This window comes from Cheilinus undulatus, linkage group 7 (assembly GCF_018320785.1).
Source record: "Cheilinus undulatus linkage group 7, ASM1832078v1, whole genome shotgun sequence".
NCBI lineage: Eukaryota > Metazoa > Chordata > Actinopteri > Labriformes > Labridae > Cheilinus > Cheilinus undulatus.
Genome location: NC_054871.1, coordinates 15,191,764 through 15,218,960, shown reverse-complemented (window position 1 = coordinate 15,218,960; position 27,197 = coordinate 15,191,764). Strand labels below are relative to the sequence as shown.

Genomic DNA, 27,197 nt, shown 5'->3' with positions numbered 1-27,197 from the left:
TGTAAGAAGCAGTTTGGTTAATTATGTCTTGTCTGAATTAAAAGTGTTTGTTGGTGCTTATTGATAATTTTTCCTCCTATTTCAATCCTTGCTTGCGTTGTTCTTAGTCTCTTGTTTCGAAAAAAGTGAGTTGAATGAAATTGCAAAATTTTAAAGTATCAAAGGTTTAAAGTATATAATACTGATTTGAATTTATTTCTTATAAAAACAAAGACAATATTTTATCAGAACCAATAAGGAAGATCACAATAGTTTCAGGCCCTGGAAATCAAATCTCTGAGGCTACACACTATATGATTTTAAACCCAATATTTGAGACTTAGATTTAGATGATATCACAATATGGCCTACTGCAGTTTTCAAATCACAGCTTATGCAATTTTCGTTTGACCTGCAATGTGCATCAGAGTACTGGTTTCTGTACATTTTTTGAGGCAGAGATGTTAACATCATGCAAACAGTCAAGTGTCACTTTTCTCTGCAGTAGCTAGCAAAAGAATCCAACTTCCTTGTTTTTGTACATGTTCATCCTATTTATAATGAGAAAGACATAAAATTACCACTCCATTCAATGCAACACTTCATATCAAATTTGCAATGACTCACTCTGATATTTTTTTCAGAATTGTTCAGCCTTATTTTAATCTACCAAATATTGTTGTAGGAGCCAAACAGGTAAGTTTTGGAGATGCCTTTGGGTGTAGGTGGGTTTTGGTTTATGCACGGATTAGGTTTGTCCGGTATACCGGTACTAAATTGGTACCGGGGTACTGAGGCATTTAAAACGGTACTATACTGCGCTTGGATGAGACCGGTACTTTTTTTTTTTACGTCGCCGTGTAACATCACCGCATTGTAATTTGAGCCGAGGCAAGCAAGACGGAGCAAGCAGGCGAGCCTTAACCCTTTGGGATGGCCATTGTCGTATAAAAAGTGCATGGTTTATAAAAACATGAATAACTTTTGAACCATACATAACAGTTCCTTACCATTTTTTTCCCATGAAAGCTGACGGATTCGCCAGTCATTTGCTACCCTGGACGTCCCTGTAGCTCTAAAGGATGCCGTTCAAACAAGTGTGGAACTTCGGTGACTTCCGGGTCTTTAAAGATTAAATCCACTGCGTTGGAGCTGATTATAAATAACGTTTTATCAATTTTTAATCCATTTTCAATCGTGTTTTGATTAGCTTCCGCGGGTGCGACCATCTTTGTTTTGGGCAGTGAGGTCATTTTGTCATGCAAAGCATCTTGGGAGGATTTTCAACCAATCAGAAGGTGGTGCTTCTCACGTCATGCTGTCTGCAACTGCGCCTGCCCAAACATCTTTAGATAATATTAAGTTTGACAAATAAAGAAAAAATGTTTTTGATAAACTATATATATATATCTCCTCATATCAGTAAATGGTTAGGTATTTAAAATAATAATGATGGTAATAATATTAGCTTTTAGCTTTTTAAACCTTTAAATCCCACACAAAGAAAATATCTGTTCTTTTGGTTTGCAGTTTTTTTTCTGTATCCTAAAACACTGACAGAAACAATGACATGTTATGTTTTTTAACACATTAATTTTTTTTACTAATGCCTAGTTATAGTTCTAAAATTTTCTTTAAAAATAAAGTCAATAATAGCATTTTTTGTGTTCTCTTTTTATTTGGAAAAGTATCGAAAAGTATCGAAATACATGTTGGTACCGGTATGATACCAAAATGTCGGTATCGTGACAACACTAGCACGGATTAGTGGGTGTGTTTTTTTGGTGGCACGGCGGTGATCAGTTAATTTACTTCACCTGTGCACCTGTGGTGTGCTTCTGCTGGAAGTTGGAGTGGGGTGAGCACAGGGAGGACATTTGCTGTCGACTGCACGTAATAGGTTAGAATTTGACCTATTATCGGGTTTTTGTTCGATAAAGTTGTTCAATGGTAAGATGCAGCGTTATGTAAATAAACTGGGTTTGGTGCGATAAAGTAGCGAGTGTGCGTCATCACTTTGACTCCCGTGTTTAGCCTGCAGTGGCTTTAATTTTGGATAGATCGGCCGCTATAGTTGTGTTATAACATAGAATGATTTTTTTTACTTGTTTGTCCAGAAATACATAAAATAAGGAACTTAATCATCAAGTGTTTTGGTTTCTGTTAAATTATTTCACTGCATCAGACTGTTATGTTAGTCTGATGTCATGTTAGAGATGCACCAGTTGTGAAAATTAGGGCCAATACTCACGCTGATGTTTAAACTAATCATTTAGTTGATTGCTGACTTTCTCTGCCCAGTAAAATAAAACTCTAAATTGATTCAGCAGTTAGGTAAACCAGATAGCAGCACTAAACTGATCAAACACAACAGATTATCATCAGGTAATGATAACTGTTCATGTCATATTGTTTGCAGATGGCTGTTTGTCTCTTGTAAACATCATAGCAAATCTAAGTTGCATTCGTTTTGCTATTCAAGTAGTCGTTAAACAAAGTTATTGAAAAAAAAAACTGCAGTATTTCTTTGACCTGTTGTTGCCAAAAAAGAAAGGAAAAAAATGTAATCCCAGAAGCACCTGCACTGTTTCTGTTTCTCTCTGACCTGTTCACACACAGATGGTAAACAGAGCTATGCCACTGTGTACACATGGCTAGCTGAGTGGGCACAGAGCCTTGGTTCTGAACTGGTGGGTTGTAAAGCTATTTTCATTGGGTCAAGGATGTGTGCCTGAAAAAAGAGGCTAAAAGTACGATAAGCTTTTATTTTGAAGGTTGCGTTTCCATCTCTTCGTTCTGTCACATTTTTTGTTCTATCTTAAGTCCACACTGCCCCATTTCCCATTAAAAAACTTTCGGTTAAGGCGCACCTCATGAAAGCGGTCAGCCCGGGTTTGAGCCTGGTCTGACCCGCATGTCTCTCCCCAGCTCTCTCATCCCTGTTATTGATTCTGTCCACTATCCTCTTTGGTCAATAAAGGCATAAAAAGCCAAAAAAAACCTTTAGGTTAGGTTTGAGATATTTAAGGAACCTTTTAGGGATGCACAATATCATCAGTATGGTAAAATCGGTATCAGCAGATTTGAACATTTCTGCCGTACATATTGGCAGTAAATAATTTACCGACCTTAAATATCGTCGATATGTACACTTTACTATGAGGTCTAGGTGGTTGCCTGGGGTGCAACAGCCTTGAGGAGGCCCATCATAAGCACTAAACAATTTTAATAAAGACCTAAACGTAAAACAGCTGCCAGACTGTCTACTCGCCCGCACCCCTCCCAGCTCTGCTTGACTCAGCTTCTTCTTTGCGCAGGCAACACTTGGTGTTTTCTGGAATAAAAAAGGTGTGTATACATCAGTATTGGCAAAAATGCGTTTGGAATGTCGGTATGTGGAAAACCGACAAATCTACGATATTGTACATCCCTAAAATTTTGATTGCAGTTTTGTCATTGTCAGGAAGTGGTGGGTCCTGATGCTATCAGCCAGTTGAGAAACAGTCATAGAGGATTTATATTGTTTTCATTAAAATGACGCCACTGCCAAGATCCTTGTCTTATTTTCATCATAAGAAGGAGCTGAAAGGATTTGTGAACATTTGTTGCTTCTTTCATAGGGAAAGAGCAAGGTGAAAAAAAGGAACGTGCTGGTGAGGCAGGAAACCCGAAGGGCTTACAATTAAGCCTCACCAAGTTATGATTACAAAAAATTTAAGTGAGTTAAAAAAGGAACAAGAAGCAAAAGGAGAAACAGAGTGAAGTAAAGAAGATAAGGAAGGAAACCAAACAAAACAAACAGTAGAATAAAGGAAATGTGGAAAAAAAAGGAAGAAAACGCATAATTTCTCACAAATGGCACAAGATAGACGGATACATTAGGTCTGAGTGTAATTTAAGTTACAGCAATATATTAATTTGTAGTAGACCAGGTTAATAGATTTGCATTTGCACACAAAATACAGAAATGTCCAAAGTTACTTTGGTGGTACTAACTACTGCAGGTACTTCTGAACAATGCAAGATTGAACAAACTCTAACCGTCACTTCTGTTGTTAAAATAGACAAGCAGAGAAATTTGCATCCAGGATCTTTTTGTTGCTTTCTCCCCATTGGACCGAACTCATACTGAACCATGACTTCCGTGAACCATTACAGCCCCAGTGCTGAATCTTCAAAAAATGGATGAAAGTGCACTAAATGATTTATAGATGCACATTTCAGGGAGTGCAGTCATATTTCAGAGGTCATAAGGACATAAACGCCGATAAACAAAGATGTACAACACATAAAAGTAAGGAGGAGACTGGCGCATTGTAAAAAGTATAATTAACTACAGTGAGCAAATAATCTTTCTTTGTGGTGAGTGTCGTTGCCACACAAAACACACATCAATGACAGATAGCAGATGGTGCAAAAGTAATTCGACTGTGTCCAAATATCTCCCTGCTGTCTGAAAGTAAACAGACATTAAAGCCTTAACTCCCTAGGTGCACCTGTTTGCAAATTTAATATTCATTCCCTTTTTTTTTTTTTTTACTGCAGTCATTCATGTGACTACTTAAAAATATCATCCTGAAGGTTGGAAGGCTTGAAAATGTTTAATGAGATATGACCAGTTAAATTTAATGCCCCCTCAGCCCTGATAGGATACAGCACAGCACTCCACTTTAATGCAAACATTTGTTCATTTGTGTGGTTGTTTTTGGTGAATGAAGAACGGCAGAACAAGAGAGAGAGCAGCTATTTGGAGGGTAAGCTTTATCCCCTTTTATTCAGATTTTTAAAGTGTTTCCCAGTTGTTTAGATAAAGTGTTATAGACTTGTTGGAACTATAGCTAATCACCTCAGATTCAGTGATAGGTAAAAGTTACCCTTGATGATCAAAAACTTGAGTTTTGAGTTCTTTTCTGCTGTTGTGACTTTAAAATAATTTTTACAATTTTACATGTACTTCATTATTTCAGATGCCCTTGATGCAAGGTGATTGTTATGAAGATCATATCAGCTTTGGGATGCATGACGAAAGTGTTTTTGACATTGAGACACAGGGCTTGCCACACATGTGGGGAAGTCAGTCCGTGGGAAAGTAGCCACCCAGGAGGGTTAAGAAGCTCTTTTCCAAAGTTCATTAAACAAAGTGAAGGACAAGCATTAAGGGAGGGCTCTGCAGGTCTTCCCACTGGAAATTTTGAGCATCCAGTTCCTAATTCACTGCAATCTGGCCAATATTTAATCACCTATTTGACTGAGAATTAGATTATGTTAAAGGAAAACAGTTATTAGCTAATTAACAAAAATCTGATACTGAATGTATGAAGCTCATTGATACAAAATTTGATCGTTGTTTCCACACTATCCTTTTAAGAATAAGTTTAATACAAAAGACAAATATCACAAGAGAACCATGTTACTTTACAGCCTTAAACACCTAAATGAAGACTTTTAGAGTTCAAAACTAAAACAAACCCAAACCTGAAATAGATTAACAATTTCACCACAGCATTGATATGTTTGTGTTGCAAAGACACATTATTAATATACAATGTAAATGACAGTTGATATTATTCTTTAATTTACATGTAAAGCCAGTATTGACTTTTTTGCCAAAACTTTGCATTAAGTCAAATAAAAACGTAGCTTGCTGTAATTAATAGAGATGCATCGGTTTAACATCCGGTTGCTTATTGGTTGTGTCCAATCAATTTTATGCTTCTTTGTTATTGCAGACATCTGGTATATGTAGCTGCTGAATCAACACAGGGCAGAAGTGTGACCTGTTGGACAGACTGATCAGTTTTCTTGGTCATCTATGACAGAAAATGTTGGCATACTCAGAGTTTTACACCAGCAATGGGATGAAAATAACACTGATGTCTGCGTTGCCTAAATTGTTCTGTTAAACCTCAGTATCTGCACATCTAGTGATTAAGTGACTAGTTGGCTGTTTAGTAGGGATCAGTGTTTTAGCACTCAAGTCCAGGAGTCAGACTCAGGTCCAACTCGAGTCCTGATTTAGAGGACTCGTGACTCGAATTGTACTTGAGCGCTGATGGCTCAGACTTAGACTCGGACTCGAGCTTTAACTGCTTCAGGACTCGAGGATGAAGAGGAGGACTCGAACCTTTTTTGCTGAAGACTATTTTATTCTGTGATATTTGTTATTTTTATGTGAGAAAACCCCTTATAACTGATCAGTGTTCATGCAGCGCCCGGTGTGCGTTCACCTGCATGCGCGTTCACGTGAGTCTAACCTGCTGTCTGTTAAAACAACCAGAGGAGAGAGAGCTGGAGGGGTGGGTGAGCCTGAGTGACAGAGAGAGGAGCGGATAGGTTGATAGGTCATTTAAACCTGTAGCTCTTCTCTGTATTTCCGCGGTAATCTACAAAAAATTAAACTATGCAGTCAGCCTACCTTCGAATCGCTGAAAATCTCCATCAGCCTCTCAGAGTCGTCATAATAGCTGCTGTTGCTGCTGTACAGTAATCCTCCTCAGTCTTGTACAGTGATAAAAACTCTTCAGCCTTGTAGGGAGTCCTGTTAGTTAAAAATATCAATCCAACTTTGAAATAAGCGTTAACATCGGCGAGATAACTCTGATTAGTGAGCTTAACAAGGTAACATACGGTAAAATCATATGTTTAAAGACAGCTCAGACTTTAGAGTATTGAAGGGGGGGCGAAGACTAGGACTTGAACATGGGTAATGGGGACTCGACTCAGACTCGACTCTGATTTTTTCTGGTGACTCGGACTCGTCTTGGACTTGAACACTAGGGACTCCGGACTCGACTCAGATTCAAGGTTTTGTGACTCGACTACAACACTGGTAGGGATTGGATTTGTTCCAGTATCAGATATGCTGACATTTAGAAAAGAAAAAAACAGATCCTGATATTTAAATGTAGTTTAGTCCTTAAACTTCAGTCCTTAAAACACACAATTTCAAGTTTGAGAATGAACAACTTAACAAATTTCAGCCCCTAAAACAAACTTTAAAGTGTAAGAAATAATGACGAACAAAAAAAAAAGACTTTAGCTAATGTAGGTCTGTTTGTCAAAACTAAAACTCCTTTAACTTATTTGGTAGTGTGGCCATATTTATAGCTGATAATGGCAGATTTCTCTAGACAAAATATCAGTTGTAAATATCAGAAGAAATTTTCATACCTTTGGATATGATAACTAACTCCTTAAACTAATATCTACCGATATCATACCAATATCGTGCATCCCTACTGTTTAGCTGTGGCACTTGTGGAAAGCCCAAGAAACACTAGGTAGGAAAAATTAAGGTACAAAATGTCAAAATTAAATAGCCAGATACTGAATCTATGCTTTAGGGACTTCTCAGTTTGTCATTGGTTAAGTCGATCATAGCAGCAAGCAACATTAGTAAGTCTGTGTAGTGCGATAGCTTTTGTCTGTGCATTGTTCTTTCAGCTGGATTTGCTTATCCTCTTGGACAGTAGGGCTATTCTTTTGGTTTTATATTTGGCTATCTCATTGCCTTTGTAGCTTTGTTTTATAACCACATCGTAGCATTTTAAGCCATGGAGCTTTGTGTAACCAAATGGCCCTTGTCTGCAGCTCTTCACTCTACTTTAAATGAAAAAATAAAATGTCCCAAACCATTTGCCTCTGCAGAAAAGATTTTACTGTGAAAAGTAGATGCCTGTTTTGAATTATAAGAGAAAGTCATGATGGGAGAGCAGCATTTTGTCCTCATGCTGCTTAAGTCAGTTGTTTTGGATAGGTGACCTTCCTTAGACATATGGACAGGGTGACTCCACATCGATGCAAGTGATGCAAACAACAGCTCCTCAGTTTAGTTCGTGTAGTATTTACTTTGTATTTTATGTCTGAATTCTGGCGACAGTTGAGATTGGAGGCTGTTGTAAATTTGACTGGCTGGTGGCAGACTACAGTGCAAACACAAGGTGGTAAATCTAGTTCCTTTTGTTTTGAATGACCAAACTAACACGGTGCAACAGATGACTTCTTTGGTGATGCATCATTAAGAGGTCCAGTCTACCCAATCGAGAAACCTCTGCTAGACTGAAGACGAGAGTTCAAGGTATTATTAACAGCATGAATTTATAGATTACTCTGTGATTTGGGAAGATTGGATGATTAATCTATTCATTTATGTCTCAGTAAATTCAGATATTTTTTAAAGAAACCATGAAAGAAATGATCTACTCTCTGCAATGATGGCCCTTTTTAAACTTCTTGCCATATAAGGCTGACTGATTAGTATAAAAAAAGAAAAATCTGTTGGGACTTTACTTCCTATGACACAACTGTCTGGGTTTGCTGTCATCACCTGGGATCGTGTAAGCCACTTCAAGGTCTCCTTTTTGTTTCACTTGAATTTCCCAGTCATTTTACTTTCTAAGAAACAAATGAATACAGACCAAGGCCAGTGACGTTGCTGTGGGGGAAGGCTGTGAACTATCAGCATCTTTTTTCAGCTGAGTCACAGCTGATCACGAAACTGTGCTTAAAGTTAAACTGATGCCACTAGTCTTCATTCATACTTACATTTTTACTTTTAACTGTAGTTCAGGAGACATTCAGGAGTTCAGGTGAATTTAGCTAGAAAGAGGAAGAGCCAGAGTAAGGGACGTCTCACATACTAACTGAATCACTCATTTACTGAAAAATGGCAGATAGATGAGTCACTGGATTTATCTTCTCAAGAAATTCATCTCAAACAGAAGAGAAGTGGTGACTGTTGGAAGGGGGTGGCTTGGCAGGCTGTCTTAACTTACTCATGCTAGGGGGGTTATTGTATTGGTTTCCCTCTTTCCTTTGCTTTGTCCATAATATTTAAGGACTTAATTTTTTTTTACCTTATCTGGCTTTACTAGGTGACAGTAGAGGAAGACAGTGTAAATGTACACACAGTTTATAGCTGTACACAGACAGCACAAAACCATGCATAATTTCAATGGCAGATATCTAAAATGGAGCCTACAACCTCTTGATATGTTTTAGTTTTTGCCAATCCCTCTTAACATTTCTTTTTTTACTTTCAGCTTTAATTAGGAAGTACTGGTGACTGTATTTCTGTGGAGCAATAACTTGCTGGTACGTGTGTCACTCATTGAAGCTACTTGATTCTGATTGGCTGGAGTGGTGCATGTTACAATTTTAAATTGAAACATTGGTATAGAATAAGGACCTGATCAGCAGTGATCAATAACATCCAAAACTTTTATTTAAAATTGTCATTGTCACAAATATTTGATTTGTATTTTTTGTCTCTTTCCCCTGCTTTCCTCCAAGTTTCTTGTGGCCCCCCCTTCCAATCCTCCTGTGAGTTAGAACCCACACTTAAAAAAACACTGTTTAAGGTATTTAAAGCTGCATTACAGGTAATAATAATATAAAGAAAAGCTTTTATAATTATTATAGATTGGATGGAAGAAATATTTTTCAACTATTGTGCTTGATCCAGCTTCCTTAATGTGGGGATTTCTGCTTTTCATTGCTACTTATCAGTGTAAAAACAGGTTTATTTGTGTTTTGGACTTTTGTTTGGAAAGAAATTTTATTTAATCATTCTTATTTTTTTAGGGTTTGTTTGCACTGTTTTATAGGGATGTATAATACTGGACTTTTGTTGATATGCTGATGTTTGCAAATTAATTCTTCATAGTACCTATATTTTTTCTGATTAAAGCCATTGATGGGAAATGTTTTTCAAGTATTCAGTCACTTTTTCTTATAAAAAAATCTAAGACTTCATGCCACTATTATCTGAATACCTAGTTTATTGTACTACTACTACTAGACAGTGGCTGTAGTGCATCAGAAAGCAAATAAAAGAAGAAAGCTATTATGTCTGGTGACTATGACTGGGTTGAAAAAATCTTAATGCTGATTTGATTCTCATTTTTTAATTACGATATCAATTTACATAACCCCAGATGATACTCAGCCCTACTGGTGACACATCTCTGAGGTTGTTCAATTAAGATTTGCAGATAAAAACATGAACACTTACATACATAGTCTTTTTGGTAAGAACATTTGTGTGTAAGGCTATTTTGTTTGGATTCAAACAATTGAAAGAATTAAAATTGATCATTTTTGACTGTTTTTATGTGTGTATGTGTGTGTGTGTGTGTGTGTGTGTGTGTGTGTGTCAGTCCTGGGGAGCTCAAACTTTCTTAGATACAAGGGGGCTTAAAGGGATTAAAGCTAGGAACCACTGGTTTATGGTTTTGTGCAAAAGGTTTGTTTACTCGTAATTCTGCGGAACAGACAAGGGGACTTCACAGTTTGCCATGTTCTGTTTGGTAGAAATATGACGGAAGTTGTGAGGAGAAGGGGACCAAAATCAGCTATAGTCTGAAATAGAATGGAGATGCTGCAGCTCAAGGTCACATCCCTAGGCTGTGCATTTAAATCAATACAGCCCCTCTTTATATCGTGTATCAGCTTCAGTTTCACATGTGCATCTCACACTGACTTGAGTAGTGCTTTTTAGGCTTTAAATTTATGAAATGCTCTATCAACAATTTACTAAGTGCAGTCAGAGGGCAAAGCAGTACTGCTGCAGTAGTGAGGCCCAAACTCCCCACAGCCCCTACGCAGCAGCGATTTGTCTCCAGCGCTGATGTCATCAGCTATGTTGGGAGGTCTGGTGTCATTTTATCAGCTCTATAGTGAGACAACAGTGGGACTGTGGGCTTGTGTGTGTCAGGGCTCTCCACAGTTTTATTATGAGTCATCAGGTGATTGATCATAGAGCTTAGGGTTTCTGCTGCTGTTTGCTGAGCTCATTAAACAATGCACACACACACACACACACACCACTGACAGCCTTGACTGATGCTGACAACACGGTGATCTCCCTTTTCCTCAAAAATACACAGTAAGACAATAATACAAGGGTGGGACAGACTGAAATGAAAGTAAGCTCATTGTGGTTAATGTCATATCAAAAGCACTTGCTTGATTTTAATGCACCAACAATGTGCAATAGGGGTGTAACGGTATTTGTTTTCGCCCCGTACCGTCACGGTACGGCCGTCACGGTTCGGTGCACGCAGTAATACGATAAATACGTCTGAGTATTAAAAAAACAGTTGAGTTCTCACTTCAATCCAGGTGACGGCAATGAGCCTAAAAGCTGCCAGCAACCGTCATTACAGAAGAAGGAGCAGCTACAAAAACAAACGAATTAGAGTGATGTGAAGTTAGAAGAGCCCCTGGCTTCATTTAGATCACCCGGATAACAATGATGCTCTGGCTCTGTGAATCATAGTAACTTTACTTTCAGCCTCGGAGGAGTGAGAGTGGGACTCTGTAGCTGTGTCATAGGTAAAGTTATCCTCAGATTTCACACGGCTTTAACCTCTTTATCCTCCAAGATGGGCTGCCAAACTTTGTAGTAGGTCCCAGTGGTAAAAAATGTAGTCAAGTGCTGAAGTCTGTGTCGAAATCGGCAAAAAAGAAAAAAAAAAAAAGACGTTAATTTCCATACTTAACAAGCTCACTTGCGGTTGTGTGATGATGCGTTCAAGTTAGCTGGGAAATTTTAGTGTTTAAAGAATGGGTATAAATATGTCAATATATCAATGAAAATAACCTAGTTATTCAAAAATGTATTTATTTATTAATTTTTTAATCTTTGAAGAAATTTTGGAGGAAGGTCGCAGCATTATTTATAATATAAATGTAATTTATTCAGCCTATTTATTTTAATAAAATTTAATTAAAGAATTTAAATTAAATTTTATTTATCTGCTTCAATCACTGTACCGAACCGTGAATTCAAAACCGAGGTGCATACCGAACCACAATTTTTCTGTACCGTTACACCCCTAATGTGCAGTGTGTTCTAGAGTTAATATCATTATCAATACACGGTATTTGCTTTTTAAAGATGTATATGAGGGTTGAAATTTATTTTTACATTGACTAACAGATAGAAATTTTTTGTCAATTAATATCTCTTTGCTTTTGTAGGTTGTTTGATGGTTGGGTTTTCTGTTGATGAGACAGTTGATTTTTCAGAACAGAAAAAGTCCTGATAACAAAATAAAATTACATCACAATCAGAAAACAGTAACTTTTTGGTAAAAGGAATACATCTCGTCTCTTTGGTTGAAGGCAAAACTTGTATTTAAAAAAAGCATATAGAAATAATGACCATACAGCAAGAGTTTAATGTAACACAACCTCTTATTCTGTTTTTCTTTTCTTGTCTAAGTGTCTGAATGCCAACCCTGTGGATGATGGAGTTAGGCAGGCAACTCTGTGGGAAAATGAGGAGATCCAGTAGGAGAGCCCAGCTCTCCTCTGCTCCTACTTCCACTTGGGGCCTGGAGATCCACTTTTACTTACCTGATGTGCGCCAGCTGGAGTTCTTCAAAGGCTGCTACACCGCTGAGGCACTCTGTGTTGAAGCTGCCAAGAGATGCTGTGAGTAGCGGATCATTTGCTAGTCGGCAATTCAGAAACTGCCTGTTCTGCTTATCTGTCTTGTACCTATTTATTGCCAGAAATTGCTGTGAGAATACTGTTGAATGAGGTAGAAAGCTTGAGATAATGAACCTCAACTTAAAAACACTGCAGTATATATTGATGTCATTACCCTTTTCCTCTTCCCCCTTTCAGCAATCTCTCCCCTGTGCCATAACCTGTTTTCCTTGTACAATGAGACGGATAACATGTGGTATCCCCCCAACTATGAGTTCAAGATCACAGAGGAAACCAGCCTCAAGTTGCACTATCGCATGAGGTAAGAATGGCATCACAGCAGCAGTTGACTACATGTATTTCTATTAAATAATTTCCTAAATTAAAACAAATTGTCTCATTAACTGATTTAAATGAAGAGTAGTCTTGAGGATGGTCAAATAAATGTCTCACCTCAGGAAGTGGAAACCTGGGCAAACTTTTGATGCTCAGTTACATGATGATCTAGATACAGACTCTTTTATGATTCTGTAAGTCATTACTTACATTAATTTACATGTTTAGAAATAATGCAATTTATTGGGAAAGGAAGACGTATTGGATGGTGTCATAAGGAAGGAAGAGTTCAGGAGAAGTGACCAGTCAAAACAAAGTTTTTAGTTAGGCTTTGATTAATTTCCTTCTTACATTTTGTAGAGAGTGTACTTGTTTTATGACCTCCACTGTGATCAAAGGTTAGATACTGTAGTTTTTCAGACCTGAGTTTATTTGAACTGAAACTTTGATTATAGCCTGGACTTCCTCATAGGAGGCTTAATCAGATGAATCCAAGTGTTTCATGGGAAGTGAGTTCAGTCAGAGCTTATGTTCGTCAGTAACGTTTGACATGTAGATCTCTTTGACACTGAGTGAGAAGGCAGTTTGATGAGGGTTCTGGGCCTTCAGATAGAACTTTGCATTTACCTTGGGATCTTTGATCCAGGCTAACAACTTTGGATCAGGAACTGTAAATAAATGACCCAAGGCAGTAAAATGCTGCTCCTCTGCGACATAACGCTCAAACTTGTGCAAGGATTTTCCAGTCAGCCTTCCTTTGTATGTAATGACCAAAAATCCACTCCATGAAACCCCCATTTAGAATTCGGAATTTGTTTTGAAGTGATCAGTGATTTTAAAAGGTTATTAAAATATCTGATATTTTATGCATTGAAAAGTATTTAAACTAAGGTTGAATGATTTGGGAAAATTGTCTAATTGCAGCAAGATTTTTTTTTGGCTGCCTTGGATTGCTTTTCTAATTTCTGTTGTATTGATACTGTATAATTTTACTAGTATTGCATCAAAGTTTGAAATTCTGGTATTGTTATAACCCTAGTGATTTCAGATATGGTACTGCCATCAAAATACACTGTTACCATTCATCAGTGCATCCGCCCTTGCTAGATCTGCCTCCGTCAGCTTTAAGTTTTATAACCGTCTGTAAGGAGAAATAACTGTTGAAGAAAATATCGGACGTTGTCATCATCTGTTGCATGAATCACTGCATTGTTCCAAACTGTCTCTGGACAAACATCAGCACAGATACATTGCATCAAGACCATAACAAATGGATTTTTATCACTGAGAGCCCTCACAAGCAGTATGGCAAGTTTGGCTAGAGCAGTGAAAAGCTTGACGCTGTGGGACTCAAAGGTATTAGAAACATTCGAATCCTGCTTCACTCTGTGCTAGTCAGAGGGATGAATCTTGGTTTTATGTCTGCAAGGAGGAAACCATCTACTTTCTTGTGGATTCTGGCTTAGTGGGCTTTATTGCTGCACAGTCGAGACATTTTATCCAACCTTAAGCTTCCAAACTAGAAGCTGACAAGTCCAAAAGAAACACACATTTCTAAGAGGACACTAACTCTTAGTCTGGGTTATAAACTGGGTTGTAAAGTCATGACTGTACTTGTAAGGAAAGTCGTGATATAGATAAAGATGTTCATGATTTTATTATAAGATTATAAAAACGACATGAAGACATGGCATATATGCTGGTCATTTCAAGTTTGGACAGGAAACTGGAGTGTGAATCAAGTCAGTGTGATTCTTACGCAACACTGACAAATCCTAGGCATGAAGAAATCTGAGTATTGTGCATATCTGTTTTAAAGCAACAGTATTGTGGCTCTCTTCTAGTGAGATCATAAACTGGCATATGGCACTGGGCGGCTTGGCAAGCTGAGACAGGATCCAAGTTCCCAGGGGTTTGATAGATCTTGATTCTCAGTCTGGCTGAAGTGGAAAGAAAAGTGCTAAATATATCTCAAACATTGTTTGGAGTTGAGCAAATGATGACGGTTTAAAGTACATCAGAGAGCGATCTTTTAAACTTTGGCTATTAAGTAATAAAAACTTGGCAGTGAGGCATTTGTCCATAAGCATTTAGGAAAAGTCATAATGTTGTTTGTTTGATTAAAACTGGGTTTTTGAAATACATGCAAACATGTTGGTCTGACTGAAATCGCACTAAAGCTGATTTCTCACCTGGAAAATGTGGTAGGTGTATTTACTCTGGCTGCTATACCTCAGTTGGATACAAATTGGACTAGCAGTAGGTGTTCTGTGCATGTTCCTCATCAGTTTCCATGCTTTGACCTGGAAGTTGATGAGCTTTAATGCATAGCATAGCTGAAGATGAATGTTCTTTTTGACATAATAAGCTAGAGGAATAGAGCGCACTATATTGTAGGGCTGCCCAATTATGGTGAAAATCATAATCACAATTGTTTTGATTGGTATTGATAAGATTGGATTATAAAAAAAACACTGCTAGTTATTTTTATAACATCTGTAACACTTGCACTTATTTACCATCACCAATCTTAACATGTAATAAAAGCAATAAAAGAAAATAAATCAGTGGGGAAAAGTAATTATTTATCAAAATAATAATACATAAAAACAGTTAATCAACATTTTTTTTTTTTTTAATTGCCAAAGTATAACAGCAAACGCTGAAACTTTTACCACAAGACATTATTATTTTTTAAAAAGATTTTAAGAGCTTTTTGGTGCTTTTATTTAAAGTGGATGATAGAGGATAGAGTTGCAAACAAGGATGAGAAAGAACATGTGGAATAGGAGCCACAGGCCAGACCTCTACCCAGGGCGCCTGGGAACATAGGGTGTAGGCTAATCGCCAGGCATTTGCGCTCCCATGTGACATTTTTCATGGACAAAACCGCATGTGGCACAGTAATTGTTTAATCCTATTTATCCTGTTTTCATGATTGTGGGAAGCTAAAACTGGGATTGAAATAGGAACTTAATTAAATGCCCAGCACTACTGTATCATGCCAAAATTAAAGCATGGATTATGTACGAAATGTACTGAGCTGTAAAATCCGACCATATCATCACCATTCAGCATAGCATACATAGCTACTTGTTAACTTGTGAGCAATATCAGCAGGAAGAGTGTCCATTGTAACTTTTTGCTAGGGGGCATATTACCATCAACCAAAGTGGAGGTGGACATGCTCACATTAATGAATCAATCAATCACAGTTGTATACAGGGACGAGGAAAGTAGTTGACTTAAATTGCCTAATGGAGCTTTATCTTTTGCTTGATTTTCCTGTGCATCTAAGTAACTATTGTTGACCATTAACCTTGACAGGTCAAGTACGGAAATGAACTCAATGCTTGGCTAAATAACAGTACTTAAGTGTTCATTGTATCTAGGTTTTAAAGGAATAGATGGTTTTCACAAGTCTGAAAATACAGTCTTTATTTCTAGGATAAATAGTACCGTATTTTTGCTAATCCTTCTACAGAGAAAATATGCCACCGGTGTCTCATGCAGAGGGAAAAACTATGACGGTTTTGCATTGCACTTCCTCATTCTCTTCGTTCTGCTGTGAAGCAAGGGAAAGAAATGCATGTACACATACAACCTGACTGTGCTGCCGTGTTTTTGTATTTGTGTTTCGTAATGCATGTTTTTGTTTGATGCAGCTAGCTGAGTACTGAAGCTCAGTCTGATAAACAAGCAGGGTATTGTAGTCAAGTCTTTAACAAATGTAAAACATTAATGTAAACTGGGATTGACTGATGGATTGATTTACATAAGGTCATAAAAATGACCCAAACAAACAAGAAAAACAGTCAGCAGTCACGCTGGTGGGTCAGCGATAACAGAGGCATAAAGAAATATTAGTTTTCCCCTAAGTGTAACCGTCTTAGGGGAAAACATTGTCCCCATCGTATTCAGTCATGTGCTGAAGCTCTAACAAAGTCCCTGTAACTGGCTAAAAATGCATAAGATGATTTAAGCACCCGGTTTCTACCATAAAGGGGATTTTGTAAGTCTGTCTCAGTGTCACTTCTCCTTTTGTTTTTTCTTTCCCCACTTTCTATCTTTTTTATGTTTGTTTTGGCAGCTCTTTCAGATATTTACCTGATTTGAAAAACATGTTTCACCCTTGTCTGTGAAGTTTTTATGACAGCTTTCTGTGACACTAAATAGAGGAGATGATGTATTTCCTCTGAAACACACAGACTAGCTAAAAAATTGCTGAATTTGAGAGAAAACAGGAAAATAGGTCAAAACCTAAAAGAGACGTTGCCCATTCTACTGTGGATGTGTGATCTCTGTATGAAGATTGAACGTGGAAGTGATGACAGGAGGAAAAACTGGCATTAACGCATTTATGATTCAGATGATTGATTTTTCCCTGCTTTTGTTTATTGTGTACGGCCACACACAACATCCAGAGTTCAGTTATTTCTATTTTCAAACAAATTGCTGCCAGACATTTCATGACTTCTCTCAAACTAAACACTTTTATTGTTATTATAGAACCAACTTACTCTTGCTTCAAGCGGTCTTTTTACACTCTATAAGAGAAAGTTCCTGGACATGTGATGTAGAATGAAACCATTCAAGAAAAACACGAGTGTCTTGGGTTTATTAAGTTTTAATTATCAGCTGAGTGTTTTCTTGCTTACAGGATTTGCAAGCAATAAAACAGCTAATTTATTAGGTTGACGAAACCCTGTAACTTCTCTATCCATTAGTTTCGTTGAATCCTCTCTCTACTCTGTCTTCCCTCATGAAGGGGGGGGGGGGCACAAGTATCTTGTGTTTCATTCAAAAATAAAACGTATAATTTCATTCCATTAAAAGGCCTTCCTTTCTGTCTGTTTTAGATTTTATTTTAATAACTGGCATGGCACCAATGAAGGCGAGTCCCCAGTTTGGAGACACTGCATCAGCAAGCTTAAAGGAGGACTCAGCCCACAGAAAACACCGGAAGGAACACCCCTACTGGACGCAGCCTCTCTCGACTACCTGTTTGCCCAGGTTAAAATCACAAATGACATTTTATTTGAGCATTTTATGCATTATTATCTCCATATTAACTATAAAAAGAACATGTTTGGGAAAAAAAACATGAAGAGAGAGTTATATTTTGCATATATTTATGTTTTTTTTCTAAAATATTTTCAAAAATTTATATTGATTATTTATTCAGCTGCACAGCTTACCTTTGAGTTACAAAACATCAGCAGCTTCTGGAAGGAAATGTAACAATAGCAGGAAGTGCAGCTTTGACTTCAGCAATGAGTAGCATGCCCCTGAGTGTAATTAAGAGTCACTGTTTACAGTTACCTCTAAAACTTTAAGAAAAAGCCAAATTGATATGTCAGTTGTAAAATATAAGACTGTAATCTGTGGTAGATATTTTAGCTGGTGTCTTATTTCTTTGGTTTAACTCGACCAAATTCAGACAGTATCCACCACGTCTTAATCATATAGTGCACAGATTTTAAATTTACACCCTATCCCCTCAAAACCAATACTTTATCCTCCAAAAACCTCCCATCTCCTAGTCTCCAACATAGACACAAAGCACAGCACAGTATTGCATTACAAAGGGGAGTATAAAATGGTAAACATAGTAATCATAAACACATACAGTGAGTGAAGCAATACAGACAACAGTGCCTCCCCTTATTAGCCATCCTTTCTTGGTCTATGAAGAGCCTTCCAGAATATACTGCAAGTTCTCAGTCCCACAAAATCAAGAAATGTAGTCCATGTATGATAAATTAGTTCCATGTGCTGCATAGGCTAACACACTCAGCAGTTTTTGATTGTGGGTTCCATTAATTTGAGGGTTAGGTATTCCTAAAAGAAGGCATACTGGATCCATACTTATATCTGTATTTAAAACAATATTCAGCTTTGTGATAATTTTACCCAAATATCCTGAATAAACTCTAATGACCATATAGTACGTATAAAACTGCCAACCTACTCGTACATTTGATACATTAAGCCGGCCTGTCAGGGTCCATCCTATTTCTAAGTGGTGAAGAGATCTGAAGATGACATTTCTATGTTTTTGGTAAGTCTCTTGTAAATTCTAACAAATATCTGTTGCACAGGGCCAGCATGACTTTCAGAAAGATGTGGTTCCCCTGAGGATCGCACAGTCAGAAGCAGAGCAGCATGAGATTGAAAATGAGTGTTTGGGCATGGCCGTGCTCGCCATCACTCACTACGCCACCAACATGGATATTCCCCTGACCACTGCTTCCAATGAAATTAGGTAAAACACACACAAACATGCACAAAAATAAAACTTCATAAATTAGTGTTGCACAATTTGGCAATAACTGATAATAACTTTGCATTTTTGTATATCTCTCAGGTACTACTTTATAAAAAAAATAAATTGCAGCATTTTGTTCAGTTATGTAATTGCACAGCATGACTAAGTTAGATTATTAAATTGTGCAGCACTACCATAACTACACAAAAACAACGCACACTGTGCATGCAGTAAATATGATAATAGACCTTTTTTCTCAGATACATTTATTTCAAATCAAACTTCTTAATGTTTTTTGACTACTCTTTTTTATTTGTCATTATATGTTGTTTTATAATTTTCATACCTTTTATGTTTGTTATGTATCTCTTTTTACATGAAACTTTCCAAATGAAAAAATTAGCATTTGTATTTATGTACGCAAAATGACGTTAAAAATCTTGAGCATCAGTCTTAAACATATCATAATTAAAAGTAGCTTTTCATGACTAGTTTGGATGATGTGACTTATAAAAACGTCTTAAAATAGGGCCTTATGAGTGTAATACCTGTGGAAGTATTCAAAGTGATTTCCTGCCTCTCCATTGTACTGTTAAAATGTATCTTTTACAGTCTGGCACACTTTCAAAACATTTTATAGTTAAAATTATATAATTCCACAACATTTTCAATAAATATTGAATCCATATAGCAATGAAATATCCTTTGACAGATGACTACTTTATTTAAATCTGTGTTTAGGAGATACCGTGTTAATGAAAAGACTTCTCATGCGTCTTGCACTCTTAGCTCACAGTTCCATGTAAACCTCAAAGTGTGTCCATTTCATAATCTTTCACAATCGTTGTATCTTTTAGAAGATTAGGACACAAAAACAGTATCTTAAGAATACATAGCTTCTTTAGAGAATGCATGTCATTTTTTACAACATTCAATAAACATGCACAAAATATTGAGTGAAAATATGGAAAAAAGGTTAATATATCTGATTTTGTCTTCTGTGTCAATCCCTCCAGCTACAAACGTTTCATCCCAGATTCCCTGAATCGTAGCATCAAGCAACGCAATATCCTGACACGCGTGCGCATCAACAACGTCTTTAAGAAATTCCTCAGCGAGTTCCACCGTCGCACCATCAAGGACAGAGACATCACACCTTACGACCTGAAGATCAAGTACCTGGCCACACTGGAGGGCCTGACCAGCGGCCTGGGCAGCGAGGTGATAGAGCCAGTCACACTCAGCGTTACACAGGAGGGAGAGCTCAGCAACGGAGGTTACTTTGGTAAGATTTTGGGGAGACCGTGAAAGAAGTTTGAAAGTAGTTTTACTCCATTAATGAGACATTATGGATCATAAAATATGAATGTTTTAGTCATTAAGATAATACTTGTTGAGGTCGTTGCAATAACAGTGGACTAAAATTGTTTTGGTGGCAAGCTGAGAGACAACAAACAATGAAATTATCATTAAGATAATTGGATTGATTTGGTATAGTATAAAAATACAGGCTCTTATGATTTTGTCACTAAGTTGAAATGCTCATTTGTTTGTTGTGGTCAAACTGCAACATTTAAATCAGCAGTATTTAAATGTTTTGGTTATGTGTCAGTGGTTAGCTGGATATGTTTACATGCAGAGACACTGTAGTGTCTAAGCCACAATTTGAACTGTATTTACCTTTACAAATACCTCAACATGTTTGCATATGGTGAAAACCAAAAGTGAAAGAAACACATTATTTACATAAAAAAAACTCACTGACACAGGACGGGTTTCTTTGTCTAGTTTTGTTGTTAGTCTCTTGATGAGTCTTATCCCCAATGTTGGGGAGTCATTTTAAGTAAGGTACATTTTTAAAGTTTTCCCTTTGTTTTTCTGTTTGTAGGATATTACAACCAGAGCCAAGAGCAAGACCAGAGTCAGAACTTGGAGATGAGCTATGATACAGAGGTCCTGGTTTCTGGTACCACTGGCATTTCCTGGAGGAAGAAGACCTCAGCAGTAAGTGTCATAGATGGATGATAAATCCTAGTGTGTACTAGTCTTAGAAAGACTTTTAGCAACAAGTAGAGATGCGAAAGGGCACCGATATCTGCAGAGCTTTTCTACAGTGTGCAAAACATAATTAAAACTTCTCTTAAAGGAGACATATCATAAAAAAAAACACTTTTATGCACTTTAAACATATACTTGGGTATCTGGAGTATCTACAGACCCACAAAGTTGCAATATGTCAACCCAGTCCTTTGGTTCTCCTGTGTCAGAAATCTTGATCTGTTAGCATCATTTTGTGACAACACAGTGGGCCATTACAATACTACCTGTTTCTTACCTGGTATCTCAGCCATAGTAGCACACAGCTGTGTTTGCGTTAGCACATTCCCTGGGAGGGAGGTGCAGATTAAGAAGGAGCACACCTGCATTTAAAGAGACAGACACCAAAAGTAACAGCCTAAAAATAAGGACTGTTTAGAGCTGGTTTACAGAGGGTTGAAAACCTTCTCCGGTGCTTGATCCATATCATATTTTGGTCAAAGCCTGACATAGAGATTTTATTTAAACTGCAGGTGATTTTGTGATATGATGTGATATGTCACCTTTTAAGCCTGTTGAATTGCAGCAAAAGAGTATATCAGTGGGATTCATTTAGATTTTTCCACAGAGGTTCTTAGAAGTATGTAGCCACTTCATGCTACAAAAGCATTAAATATTTTTACAAGAATTAGATTTAGAACAGAAAAAATGAAATAAGAAATGCAACTTAAACCATTAGTTATAATACATACCACCACAGCTTAAGTACAGAGAAAGTAGTAATTCTGCTTTGCCCTTCTGAGATTAGGGAAAGCGTAAACAACAGTTACAACACTGTGTTAATTGGTTGTTTGGCATCTTAACACTGAAGAGCACCAAGCATAGCTGTATAAAAACACTGAGCCTGCAATCCCTTGTCTTGGTGTTGACCCAGCTTAATCCAGGATATCTAGATACAGCCAAGCTAAAATCCCTGCTTGTCCTTTTCCAATAGCAATGATGATATCTGGATAGGTAGAAAGTAGAAGTACATGTCTGTACATAAACATTCAAGATAGTTAAAATTTTAGCAAAATAAATGTGATAAAGTCATAGGTGTGGTGATATAACATTTTATCAGGAGGAAAACAACACAAATTATTGATTGTAAAAACATTTTCCCTATATGAGCATAAAAGGAAACATATGACAATTCTAGGCAATATTGCTGACATACTTTGAGGTACTGATTGTATGTTTTCTTGCATATTTGTCTTTGAAGCAGGCACCTGTGATCTGTAAGGAAAAGAGCAAGTCAAAGAAAAACAAACAGGATGGAAAGCAGAAAAACAACAGGAAGAAAGAAGCAAATGAAGGCTGGGTGGTGTTCTGTGACTTCCATGAGATCACCCACGCAGTCATCAAGGATGTTACCGTCACCATCTTCAGACAGGACAACAAGAGGATGGTGAGACAGAAAGATCTACTTTTACCATGTCAAATAGATCTGGATCTGTTTTCATAACCTTACTGTAGTATGAGGTTTACGACTGCATAGTAGGGAAACATCACATCAAGACAACTTGTAGAAACTTGAGCAATGAATCACCTAGTAAAGCTCTTTTGACGCATTTGTTCTGAAGCCTGCTTGGGGTGCACTCATCCTTTATTCATCCATTGTTAGCACCAGAGTTTGAATCCTTTTCTTTACTCATGTTTTTGAATAGTTTTGGTATTAAAGGATTTCATTTCAAAAGGATTTACTCTACAAAATGTCTTTGTCTTTGCTTCTGCAAAGATGTAAAACCTGCATGTCAAAGCAAATACCATGATTATGTTGAATTTAGTACACTCATAATCTACTTGTTTATGTACTCTCCTTGTTTTCATTGTGTACAGGTGACCAGAGGCAACAGGTTTTTGATAGTAACAAAATCTTGACGAAATGGGCCCCTTACTTAATACCTTTAACCATGGCTGCTGCTGATGTCATGCCTTGTCATGAAAATGGATTTCTGTAGTACAGCTCTGCTCTGTAAAGGTGCTTTTGAATAGCAGGAACTTTCACAAGGAACTAGGGACGTTTCTAGAAACTTGGTTCTTTTCGACTGCAGGAACCAGGGTCTAAATTTACTTCAGGGGTAGAAAAATCTTCCTTTTTCCAAAAGCCTAGAAACTATGAGTGATCAGGCTGCAGTGCCAAATGTTTCTTATTGGTTACTTGGTCAACAACTCTGCCAACAACTCTTAGATCATTAGCATTTAAATGGTTCAAAATAATTCTCTCTTGCCACAGTCAGTTTTAGATGTTTAATCTCTTTTCTTTCAGAAAAGAGATGAAACATCCTCTACAGCTTTAACCAAGTCCAGTTGCCCTGAGATCTAGCACTCGGTACCCATGACCTGGATGACTGAGCACCTACACAGTCATTTGATAAGATTGTATCTATATACAATAGATTATAGAGACTATGACTGTCCCCAACCTAGACCCTTCATTAAAATAATCACAAAAAATCTAAATAAAACAAGCCTGTTAGGGCACTGGAGGGCTCTCACACTCCGGTGCATGTTTTGGTGTGTGGCAATCACCAGTGTAAAGCCATCACTGGGGGTTGATAAACCTTGCTGTTTGCTCCTGTACAGCAGATAGAGCCTCCCAGGATTGTGATTAAATAAAAAAAAATGCATGTTACGCTTTATGTAAAAGGAAGTACTGACTGTCAACCATAGGTGGCAGTATGACAAAGCAAGATGCTAATATGTAGATGTGATCTGGGCAGGACTGATATTTTTATCATCTAAAATTCAAAGAAGTTTGAACATTTTATTTTAGAGGTGTTAATGGCTTCTTACAGTAGGTAGCGCTACAGCAAAACCATAAAATTAACCTTTAAATATGTAGAGGAATGACCTTGGATTATACATGTGAAATAAGGATCAAATATGAAATCAGATGTGGCATATGAAAGTTGCGCCAACTTCCTGTCAAATTGGCGAGATATCAAAATGCTTGACATCCACATTGAGACATTCTTTAACAAAACATGTCAATTCAATGAGCCAAAAAAATCAGGAGTCAGTCAGATGAAAGCTGGTTTTGTCCTTCATCCATCTCTTATGTCACTGTCCCTCTTCTTTTCAGGAGCTGCGAATGGCTACTCGGGCTGAGGCTCTGTCTTTTGCAGCCCTTGTTGATGGTTACTTCAGGCTGACAGTGGACGCGCACCACTTCCTGTGCAAGGAGGTGGCCCCTGCTTCAGTGGTGGAAAATATCAAAAATGGCTGCCATGGACCAATCTGGTTTGTACAGTGATTTTTTTTCCCTGACTAAAAATTTATCGGACATGCATATCTGACATTATATGTAGGGTGTCAAAACATGCATGAAATGATTTTGATAGTTGTTAGGCTACCACAGAAACAAAAAACAGAAGTCCTAGGTGCTCAATAATAGGCAATATCGTTTTTAATTAACAAGAAATTGCAAAAAAACTCCTTCACACTGTTTACATTGCAGAAACACACTGGCGATTTTCAGTATCCCCAAGAAAAACACATGAATGAAACTTTTCTGTCTTTATTTGATCCTAAAAGAGTTTTTAAAATACAGTATTTACCAAGCTTTAAGTTTTATTAGACCATCGCTGCAATGTCTTTTTCGTGTACATTGCAACATTTGGTAAAATATGACTGAAAATCTTTAAATGCACTTTTACTTTTTGATACTACAGTTAATTTTAAACAGGAGACTGCATAACAATAACATTGAAAAGGATGAAATGTTATGATGACCTTGTTATTGTGCAGGACTTACTTGCTCTCTACCTTTGCTAATATAGCACAATGCTTTTAAAAGCCAGTCTAAATAAAGCTTTAATGCCATCCAGATGCCATCCAATTTAATAGTAAATTACAGCCACAAAGAAAGAGAGGTTGATCTGTTATGGCCGTAGCTACCATTGAGGTCGCTGAGGTCAGGACCTCTGTAATTTTTCTGAGGTGGATGCCTAAAAGTATCTTAGCTTTTGCAAAGTGAACAACTTGCTCCTCTTATAACACCTATTGATTGGGGGTGTGCTGGGTTGCTGAAGTGAGTGCTCTTGTCGCCTATATGCAATCTTTGGTAGACGCTGAGGCCAGCAGTAGCTAAACTGCTGCTAAAGTTGAAGGGACATTTTTCAGCAAAAGGAGGACTAGGTTTCTAGAAGGCATGTAGCTACAGTTTCTATCATGTGATTTGGTGAGCAGCTGACATTCTACACTTTAATTTGTCGTGAGCCAATATCTTATTAATGTTAAGTCGCATTGCTTTCAGTAACACTCACTGCGCTGGTGTAGATGACAGGCTAAAACACAGTCACATAGTTTGAATCAGCTGCATTACTGAGCTTCACAGGCTGAGTAAATGAATATGCATCCAGCACATTACAGATAACATTCCTTTCTAAAAGTTTCCCTGTAATTTCTGAGCACTTTTGAGTCAAGAGGCAGTGATATGAAGCTGTGTGTGTCATCCTGTGCATTAGAGAGAGGTGGTAAATACAAAGTCTTACGTATTTAAACAAATCTTTAAAACAACACTAACTATGAGCACTGGTTTAGCTCAATAGAGGCTGTAGCCCAAAAAAATAACCCTAAAAAAGAAATAAACACTATAACTCAGTTAACATTTGGAACAAACTTATGCACATATACTTTAACTTCTACACATGATTTAACTTAGATGGGCCTCTGAATATATAGTTACATTGTAATCATACTATAGGCTGGAGTAGTTCATGATTTTGTAATCTTTTTTTGTCAGAAAATACCCTCTTTACTTCGTAGAAGTATTAGAAAATCTCACTGGATTTGGCTGTTATTTTATCTGAGAACTTAAACAGAAAATAAACATGTTATGTGCCATACTATGTTTAACTCTAGAAGAAGGTTTTCTTTTGTTACACGGTTATTTAACTCAGCTCATTGTTGCTTTTTATTTCCTCTTCTTAGCACGGAGTATGCCATCCATAAACTGCGCCAGGAGGGAAATGAGGGTGGCACCTACATCCTGCGCTGGAGCTGCACAGACTACCAGTACATCATCATTACTGTGGTCTGCACTGAGGTAGAGAAGATATCCTCTTTGAGTGTATGTATATGTAGTGATATGTGTATGTAGTGTATTTAATATGCCCGCAGGCCTTTAGTGCACAAGATTAAAAGGAATCAATTCATTAAGATTTTTTAGCCATAGGTGAACAGTTTTTTTGAGAAATTACCTACAAATATTTGAGCAGTAGTTATAATTCAGTAAGTGAAAGAAAACACAACTGAAACAACTTATTTAAGGAACTGCTGAGAATCTAAAATAATGATGCAAGACCTGTCCTGGCCCAAGTGTAATCTCTTACATAATAGATATTATCTGCAGAGAGAAACACTTTTAAAGCTGGACACTTTTTGAAAACAAAGTTCTTGATTCCCACAGCCTCCTTGCAAATTTTCAGTCTCATTCTCACCACCTACTCTGTTTTTCCTGATCGACATGAAGGAGTCTCACCCCAAGTGTCAGTACAAGAACTTCCAGATTGAAGAGAGCTCTGGGGGTTTCCGTCTACATGGCACGGACACCTTGCGGCCCACCCTCCAAGAGCTGCTGGAGCACCTGGAGAGACAGAGTCTTCGCACTGATAACCTCCAGTTTGAGCTTGTACGCTGCTGCCCTCCACAACCACGAGGTAAGCCGTCTTCTCAGAGGCAGATGCATAGATATTACATCATTGTGAGATGTGTGGAAAAAGTGAGATTGATGAAAACAGCAGAATTAAATTTATGCTTAAGATAAGAATTTTATATATGGAGGAATGTTTGACATAAATTTAACTCTGAGTAACTGAGGGTTTTTCTTAAGTTTGTTCATTAAAATGGTGACAGAAATGACCTGGGCCTCTTAATATCTGAAGTATAAATAATTTCGACTTCTTATGTGAAGTATAATGCTGTAGATGTTTGAATCATTTAGCATAGATAAAGACACCCTTTCGTGTACATAACAGCTAACGAGTCATATTCATTTATTGGTGCTAGTAAAGCATACAGCTTTTATTGCTCAACCAAAAAATATGATCGCCTTAATTTTCTGCTATCCCAAAGACCCATAAATCAGTCATCAGAAGAC

At 37.4% G+C, this 27,197-nt stretch overlaps 1 protein-coding gene across 2 annotated transcripts in view; it reads left to right on the top strand.

The window, feature by feature from the left end:
* jak1 (Janus kinase 1) overlaps nt 1–27,197 on the top strand; it is a 66,164-nt gene that overhangs the window by 13,499 nt on the left and 25,468 nt on the right. For both annotated transcript variants that reach the window (XM_041790752.1, XM_041790751.1), the window contains 10 exons: nt 12,206–12,417; nt 12,613–12,736; nt 17,610–17,763; nt 18,852–19,015; nt 20,035–20,303; nt 20,907–21,022; nt 22,317–22,502; nt 24,180–24,337; nt 26,030–26,144; nt 26,571–26,757. In XM_041790752.1, coding sequence (XP_041646686.1) covers nt 12,213–12,417; nt 12,613–12,736; nt 17,610–17,763; nt 18,852–19,015; nt 20,035–20,303; nt 20,907–21,022; nt 22,317–22,502; nt 24,180–24,337; nt 26,030–26,144; nt 26,571–26,757 — 1,678 coding nt within the window. In that variant the 5' untranslated portion in view covers nt 12,206–12,212. The remainder of the gene's footprint in view (nt 1–12,205; nt 12,418–12,612; nt 12,737–17,609; nt 17,764–18,851; nt 19,016–20,034; nt 20,304–20,906; nt 21,023–22,316; nt 22,503–24,179; nt 24,338–26,029; nt 26,145–26,570; nt 26,758–27,197) is intronic.